Raw genomic sequence first — 7,965 nt, 5'->3', positions numbered from 1 at the left:
AGTGAGGTCCTGGCACCAGGGGTCAGGGGGCGGGTGAACTCCAGGGTCCCTCTGGGCCCTCCAAAGAGAACACCTGGTCCTCATCCCCGGCACCCAACTGGGCCTGGGGTCGGCCCGCTCTGTGCCATTCCCTGTGGGCCCCACCCCTCCTAAGACCCTCCCCACAAGGAGGTAAGTCCTGGGAGGCTCAGACCCTGAGCCCTGCCCGGTGCCACCACCCTCCTTGCACCATCTCGGTGGCTGCATCGTGGCATCCTGCGAGCATGTCCTCAGGCGTGGCCACGGGGCCTCAACAAGCACGTGCTCCCGAGGGAATGAGTGAATGAATGAATGAGCGATGGGAGCACCCGCAGGGAAATATGAGCAGGACACCAGGCTGGGCCTGGGGCCACCAGCTGGGAGCAGGCTGCCCTCACATACCCCTTCTGGAATCTGGACAAAGCAGAGAGAGACCCCAGCCCGGCCGGCTGCCTGCGGCTGCGGGGGGCAGTGCCCGGATGGGGCCTGGAAGTTTTACTCAGCAATGGAGAGCTCTCCCCACCCCCACCAGACGGAATTGGGGCACAAAGCAGGCTTACCTCGCTCCACTTTACACCGCAACCCTGATATTGGCCACAGCAGGGCCTCCACAAACATTACTGAATAAATGAATGAAATGCCCTTGTTTATGGGTGTTGCAAAACACATCTGACCATTTCCGGTTGTTGAAAATTGAGGGACAAATCTCATAATCACTGTGACCAACACCTTTGCAGCTAGAATACCGTCTACCCCACCCTCTATCATCCCACCCCGAGACCTCCAGACCCCTCCTCCAGGCCCCCCAGACCCCCTCTAGCACCCTCCTCCAGTCCCCCCAACTCCCAGATACCCTCCCCAGCACCCTCCTCCAGTTCTCTCTGACCCAGCACCCCCAGCCCCTCCATCTCCCAGCCCCCCACTGTCCCTCAGTCCCTACACGGAGGGCCCATGTCTCCAGGGCGAGTTTGGGGGGGTGCAGGCTTCCCGAGCACACTCTGCAGGAGGAAGGCCCCTGCACTGCCGTGTGTCCCCGCACTCCATCCCTGAGAGCAGCTGACCTGAGGCTGGGCCCATTCTGCTGCCAAGGGCTCTGTTTCTGCTTCTGCTCCTGTGGGGACCACCCAGCTGTCCCCCACCCTTCTGCTCGCCCCTTGCCATGGGCACCCACTGCCCCCCCCCCAGCTCCTAGAAGAGGTTTTCCCCTGAGCAAGGCCCTGCTGTTCAGGGGGTCCCCCAAGCTCCCCTGCACTCGCTGGTGTTCACCCCTTTCCTGAGCCTCAGCAGCTCCCTGCTCCCCAACGCGGCCGGGGGGCACCAGCATCCTGGGTCCCTCCACTGCACAGCCTGCTCCCCTCCGGTGTCCCCCCAGCCCAGCGGGCCTGGGTCCTGTCTTCTGTGTCCCCACCATGGAGATCCCCAGAGCAGAGTCTGGGTCCCAGCATTTGTCCCTTCCTCTAGGGGCAGCACTTGGGGGCCCCCTGCCCCTTGGCTGGAGACCCCACCCCCGAACATGGCCAGGGTCCCCCAGGGGACCAGAACTGACCCTTGGAGCCACTGCTGGGTCCCCCACTGGGGGCACTGCTTCCTACTTGTCCCTACTCGGCGCACCTCAGTTCCCCGATGGCACCGGGCAGGGGCGAGGCGTGAGGCCCCAGCCCCAGGGCGCGCTCGGTTCTCACCTGGGGGCTCGGCCCGGGTGCCCCGGCCCTGGGCGCCCCTCCACCGCCCTGGGCTCTCCGGGACTCGGGGCTGTTCTTCCGGCCAGGGGGGTGCGGGCCCGGGCGTCATGGCAACGGGGGCGGGCCTACTCCACTAGCGGGGGCGCGGGAGTCCCCCCCGCCCCCGAGAGCGCGGCTGGCTGAGCCCCGCCCCCGGCAACGGTTGCCAGGGCAGGCCGGAGGCGGCGTTCCCGGGCGGGCGCGGCCCCGCACACGCGTGGGACGAGGCTCTGTGCCCCGCGCGCACCGCGGGGGAGCCGGGCGGGAGGGACCCAGACCAAGGCCCGGGACCCCCGGCGGGGAGACTCGCGCGCGCCCCTTTCCCAGGCGGGATTTGCCTTCCGCCGCGCAGTGTGGCCCGTGCGACGAGAAGGCGCGCGGCCGGGAAAAGACGCTCCCAGACCGAGGGAAATCCAGCCCGGACTCCTGGAGCGGATTCGGGCGTGTCCGCGCCCACCTCCGGCTCCCGCGTCTGCCGGGCGCCCGCCGCCAGCCTGGCTCCGCGCCCGGCTCAACGCGGGTGGACGAGGCAGAAACGCAACGGAGCTACAGGTCCCGGGTCGGGACGCGACCGTGCGCGGGGAAGGGGCCCGAAAACTGAGGGCCTGAGCTCGCCGTCGGAGGACCCGGGATCGGATGGAGGGGGCGGGGGTCGCCTTCGCGGTGTGAGCCTGGAGCTTGCGCAGGTGAAGACAGCGGTTCTCGCTGAGTGGGGAAGGGGCGCTGGGCCGGCGGGGGACATTAGCCCTTCTCTGTAACCCAGTCGTTTTTTCCTCCTTTCTTTCTTTTTCTAAAGGTGGGGTGTGTTCCTGCATTACTCCAAAATTTAAAAAAAAACGTTTAAAAAAACCTATTTGAGTCTTCAGAGACAAAACGTGCGTGCTCGTTCTCAGGGGAAGCGTGTCCCTTCACGCCCCATGGCACCTTTTTGGGTTTTGGGTCGGATTTGTTGAGGCCCAGAAACAGGGTGGGGGGGTGTGAGCCAGCCGGCGCCTCCGGGTTTGGGGGAGCTGCGTGGACGGAGGAAACGGCAGGGCCTAGGCCGGGGGCGGTGGTGGTGACGGGGTGGGGACCGCGGCAGGTCGGTGCGAAGCGAGGTCCCTGCGTGGGGAAAACGGACCGCGCGCGACTCGCGGTCGCCCGGCTCCGAAGCTGCCGTCCGGCTCAAGGCGCCCCCCGCCCCCCTGGGCACGGCTGCGGGGCCGGCACACCGGGGCCCGAGCCGCTGGACGGAGGAGGCGCCGCGGTGGGAGCTCGGGGAGCTCGTCCCGCCGCGAGGGCCCAGACTGCACCCCGAGCCCGGCCCTCCCGCCCCCGGCGACCCCGAGCCCACACTCGGGCGTGGACCCCAGCCCCCTTTGCCTCCTCGGAGACGCCGCCGCCCTGGGGCCTCTCGCACCGGCCCCCTTCCCTCTCCTCCTGCGCCCTCCGAGTCCGGCTCCGCACCCTCGGCCGGACCGCGTCTCCCAAGACCCACGCCCAGGAACACCGCCGAGCCCGGCCCCGCCCCCCGCGCCGCTTCAGGAAGTCCCGCCCGGCCGCGGCTTGACTGGCGGGCCGTTCAGCCAACCGAAGTGCGGACGGGGCAGAGGCGGCCTTCGGGCGGGGCCAGGTCGGCTGGACCAATGGCAGGCCGCGTTGAGGGGACGGACAGACGTGGGCGGGATCCTGCCAGGCGGGCCAATGGTGGGCGGCTGCGGAATGACGGACGGACGTGGGGCGGGGCGCGCGCGGGCTCGGCCGAGTCGACGCCGACGCCGCCCGCGCCTCCCGCAGCCCGAGCCGCACCCGCCGCGGAGGGATTCCATGCGCGGAGCGAGCCGTGTCTCCGCCCCGGCCGCGGCCCCAGCCTCCGCCCCGGCCCCGGGGGCAGGCGCTCCAGTGGGGGGTGAGTGGCGGGCGAGGGGTAGGGGCCGCGGCGCGCGGGAGTTGGGGGCCGGGCGCCCCCTCCCCCTCCGACCCCGGCGCTTCCCCGGGAGCGGCGGCGGCGGCGCGGGCGGCGGGGAGTGCGGGCGGGGGCTGGGGGGAGCCGCGCCCCATCTCGCCGAGGGCGACTGTCCGACTTGCTTGTCGTCGGTCTGGGAGGCTGCAGCGGTGGGTGGGGGTGCAGGTGAGCTTCGGGGGCCGGGTGGGGTGCAGGGGAGCCTCGGGGGCCGGGTGGGGTGCAGGCGAGCCTCTGCAGGGTGGGGTGCCTCGGGGGCCGGGTGGGGTGCAGGCGAGCCTCTGCTGGGTGGGGGTGCAGGAGAGCCTCGGAGGCCGGGTGGGGGTGCAGGGGAGCCTCGGGGGCCGGGTGGGGTGCAGGGGAGCCTCGGGGGCCGGGTGGGGGTGCAGGGGAGCCGCGGGGGCCGGGTGGGGTGCAGGCGAGCCTCTGCAGGGTGGGGTGCCTCGGGGGCCGGGTGGGGTGCAGGCGAGCCTCTGCTGGGTGGGGGTGCAGGAGAGCCTCGGAGGCCGGGTGGGGGTGCAGGGGAGCCGCGGGGGCCGGGTGGGGTGCAGGGGTGCCTCGGGGGCCGGGTGGGGTGCAGGCGAGCCTCTGCTGGGTGGGGGTGCAGGGGAGCCTCGGGGGCCGGGTGGGGCTGCAGGTTGCCATGTGAGCGTGCCACTGGGGGTGCATGTGGGCCCCAAATTAGTCCCTCACGATGTCTGACTTTCTGCTCCCTTACTTTTGAGGGAAGCCAAGCTTCTGGTTTGTGGACGTTGTTGTAGATGAGGTCATTCTTCCCTCGCTGCAGTCTCGAGATCCCGTCACACAGCGCCTCGAAACTAGCATCAAGGAGGCCATTGTCCATTTCCCCACGGGCACACCCCTTAATGAACCCCACGCTGGGGGCGTGCATTCCCAGGGTCCTCTTCCTTTGCTCTCGGCCCCTGCTCTGCTTCCTTTGGGTTTTTCCATGAGGGTCAGCTTCCACGGGGACCTTACCGGGTTCCCTGCCCAGCTCAGCCTCTTCCCCGACTGCTTTTCCTCCAGAGTTTGCATGGGACACCCGAGGGCTGCTGCATGTTCTCACGCCTGCTAGTTTTTCTCGCTGCAGTGCAGTCTGAGCACACAAGGGTAGGGGTCTGTGTCTGCCACCTGTGCAGCTAGGATGGTGCCTGCACGAAGTGGTGGCACGAGCTCATGGTTGCCTGCTGGCACCAGCCTGCCCAGGCACGCCGAGGAGAACCGGGCCGTGGCAAGACCTGTTCTCCTTGGGGGTGGGTAATCTCAGCCCTTGGGTGCCTCCAGTTCAGGCTTTCTGCCTACCCAGCAACTTCTAATTTGGGTGCGTGGTTGGGAGGTGTTTTCAGCTGTTAGCCTTGCCGGTGGGGGGGGCCTGCTCCCTGCTGCACATTCTCATCGAGTGCAGTTGGAGGGAGCTCCCTTGGCTACCCCTGGGTCAGAGGTGCCACAGGTGAGCAGCAGGCCGTGGTCCTACCCAGGGCTCGTGGCTTCAGGCTCAGGGGGCAGGTCTGGCCTGGGCAGGTGCCTTCTGAGCTGATGCGGTCTTCCTTGACAGGTGGGGTGGGAGAGAGCACGCGGTGCGCCCTGTGCCGGGGCCTTGGACGATGACGGAGTATAAGCTGGTGGTGGTGGGCGCTGGGGGCGTGGGGAAGAGTGCCCTGACCATCCAGCTGATCCAGAACCACTTCGTGGACGAGTATGACCCCACCATTGAGGTGAGCCACGCTGCCACCAGATACGCACCTCCCAGGCCCGTGGAGGCTGTGAGGGCAAGCTGGGTGCACGGGCCCTCCGCCAGCCGCTCCAGCAGCTGCTCACTTTGGAGGCGTCCACACAGATGGGCCCGGCCCTGCAGCCCCTCCGTGGCACCTGCCCCATAGGGGGGATCCCCAGGTTTTGGACCAGAGAGGGGCCGATCGTCCAGATGTTCCAGCTGAGGAGGGTGAGGGTCCCTGAGTCACGTGCTCTTGCAGGACTCATACCGGAAGCAGGTGGTCATCGATGGAGAGACTTGCCTGCTGGACATCCTGGACACGGCGGGCCAAGAGGAGTACAGCGCCATGCGAGACCAGTACATGCGCACAGGGGAGGGCTTCCTATGCGTCTTTGCCATCAACAACGCCAAGTCCTTTGAGGACATCCACCAGTACAGGTAAGCCCCCTGCCCCACTCCGCCTGGCGCCTTGATGCAGCCATGCCTGACACCCACTGGCTGGCTCACACTCCTGTCCTTGCAGGGAGCAGATCAAGAGGGTAAAGGACTCGGATGACGTGCCCATGGTGCTGGTGGGGAACAAGTGTGACCTGCCTGCCCGCACTGTGGACGCACGGCAGGCCCAAGACCTCGCCCGCAGCTATGGCATCCCCTACGTGGAGACCTCCGCCAAGACCCGCCAGGTGAGGCGCGCCCCTGCCCAGACCTAGAGTAGGGATGCCCTGGCCACACCCACCACCCACCCCGGGGGCCACACTTACTGCCCTTTCCCTCTACGCAGGGGCAGCCGCTCTGGCTCTGGCTCCAGCTCCAGGACCCCCCGGGGACCCCCGGGACCTGTGTGACCCAGCGACCCCAGCGGCCCCTCGCGCTGTAAGTCCCCAGATGGCAGGGCAGAGAGGGGGGCGAGGGCCGCGGGCTGGGCTGACACAGCCCCGGGGGAGGCCGAGGTCCCTGGAGAGCCCTGAGCCAGGCCGGAGCGGTAACCCCAGGCCCCGGCCCCTCCTGCCCCACAGAGTGCCCCAGGGGTCCCCAGCCTTCCAGCTCACGTGCCCGGTCATTTCTCAGACCTTACTGGGGCCGTTGCAGACATGGTGTGGGCACGGGGTGGTCCAGCCCTGAGCAGACCCCGGGGAGCTGCTGAGGAATGAGCCCCCTTGAGGGGTGGCCCAGGCGTAGATGGGGGGCTGGCTCCTGTGGGCCTGGTGGAGGGTGGGAGCCCTTGTACCCACTGTCCCAGGCGGGGCCCTGCCCTGAGCAGCCTGCTTCCCCAGGGCGTGGAGGACGCCTTCTACACGCTCGTGCGGGAGATCCGGCAGCACAAGCTGCGGAAGCTGAACCCCCCCGACGAGAGCGGCCCGGGCTGCATGGACTGCAAGTGCGTGCTGTCCTGACGGCTGCGAGGTGAGCGGGCGGCCGGCTCGGGCTTCCTGACCCTGTCTACAGGGCCGGGGCGAGGCGGCCGCTCACCCCCTTGTCCACCCTCGGGCGCAGGCTCAGGCACGGAGGTACGGAGTGCAGGGCGGGGGCGTGGACGGAAGGAAGCCGGCAGGGAAGGAAGTGCCGCCGGAGCTGGGCCAGCCCAGGACAGCGGACAGAGGCGACCTCATCCCCTCCACGGACGCTTTGCACAGACTCGTGAACTGTCACAACACCGCCGGCGACGAGCTCTCCCGCCCTGGCCCCTCCCGGCCCGCGGGGTGCGGGTTGAACCTCAGTAAATTATTGGCAGGTCTTGGCCCTGGAGTCTGGCTCTGGGGTTGGGGAGCCGCACGGTGTCCGGTCCAGCTGGGAAAGGCCGGTCAGGCAGGCCAGGCAGCACCGCTGTCCAGTGGCTTGGGACATCCCGGGCATCCGGCACGTCCTGCAGCGCGCTCACGGCTTCAGGAGGAGGAGGCCATGGTGTCACATGGTGTCCTCTGTTACCCCTTAACCAGCCAAAGGGGCTGACACTAGGAGGGGAGTTATCCTTAGGGAACCCTCAAACTAGACTGGCCGGCCCCGCTGAGGCACTTCCTGAGGTTTCCAACAGAAAGGACGGTGCGGTCAGGGACCTGCCCCCCCACCCCCAGGGCACCCAGCAGACCCCCAGGCCCGGATGCAGCCGTTGGGCCTTCCCCGTGTCCACGAGGCTCCAGCAGCGCCCCTCGCGCGGGCTGTTGCTCTCAGACCCCCTCGGGTTGGCTTCCCGGGGTGTGTGGAGGTGGCCGCGCTGTGCTGCGTGGACCTGCCTTCTCTCGGGCCCCACTCCAGGGCTGGCTGCGGCCGTGGGGGGCCCAAGGTGCCCCTCCGCTCCCAGTGCCCAGGGCCAGGAACTTGTGCTGAGGGGTGGGTCACAGGGTGAGGAGCTGGAGCTGTGGGGGCACCTCCGGGCAGCGGCACCTGCTGTTCTGGGCCCGACCACCCAGCCCTTGGGGGCTGCAGCAGGGGCTTGTGCAGTCGAGGGGGCTGCAGCTGGTATTGCAGGGAGAGGCTGCCTGGGGCCCTGTGAGATTTGGGAGTGAGCTCCGTTGCGGTGGTAACGGCACGTCCAGGGAGCACGTGTGGCCATGGGCTCTGAGGAGGCCGCT

At 68.7% G+C, this 7,965-nt stretch overlaps 2 protein-coding genes across 7 annotated transcripts in view; one reads left to right on the top strand and one right to left on the bottom strand.

Annotated features, from left to right (window-relative positions):
- The window catches only part of LRRC56 (leucine rich repeat containing 56), a 24,156-nt gene extending 21,025 nt beyond the window's left edge, over window positions 1-3,131 (bottom strand). For 2 of the 3 annotated variants that reach the window (XR_005217354.1, XM_037838754.1), the window contains exon 1: window positions 1,701-3,131. The gene's annotated coding sequence lies outside the window, so the exon portion shown is untranslated. The remainder of the gene's footprint in view (window positions 1-1,700) is intronic. The other variant, XM_037838752.1, reaches the window with a different exon arrangement.
- A 375-nt stretch (window positions 3,132-3,506) lies between these two features.
- Window positions 3,507-7,133, top strand: HRAS (HRas proto-oncogene, GTPase). Of its 4 annotated transcripts, none has more exons than XR_005217355.1 (7): window positions 3,507-3,627; window positions 5,237-5,396; window positions 5,655-5,833; window positions 5,919-6,078; window positions 6,177-6,268; window positions 6,670-6,799; window positions 6,890-7,133. XR_005217355.1 is itself a non-coding variant. In XM_037838763.1 (5 exons), the coding sequence occupies exons 1-4, from the start codon at window positions 5,286-5,288 to the stop codon at window positions 6,787-6,789; spliced, it is 570 nt and encodes a 189-aa protein (XP_037694691.1). In that variant the 5' UTR covers window positions 5,237-5,285; the 3' UTR covers window positions 6,790-6,799; window positions 6,890-7,133. The 4 variants fall into 4 exon arrangements, 2 of the variants coding, with proteins under 2 accessions (XP_037694691.1, XP_037694692.1); XR_005217356.1 differs by lacking the exon at window positions 3,507-3,627 and adding an exon at window positions 4,337-5,131; XM_037838763.1 differs by lacking the exons at window positions 3,507-3,627; window positions 6,177-6,268.
- Window positions 7,134-7,965: the final 832 nt, after the last annotated feature.

Source organism: Choloepus didactylus, chromosome 6 (genome assembly GCF_015220235.1).
Source record: "Choloepus didactylus isolate mChoDid1 chromosome 6, mChoDid1.pri, whole genome shotgun sequence".
NCBI classification, from domain to species: domain Eukaryota; kingdom Metazoa; phylum Chordata; class Mammalia; order Pilosa; family Megalonychidae; genus Choloepus; species Choloepus didactylus.
Note: the sequence above shows the minus strand (reverse complement) of the source record. Positions and strands in the feature narration are given on the sequence as shown.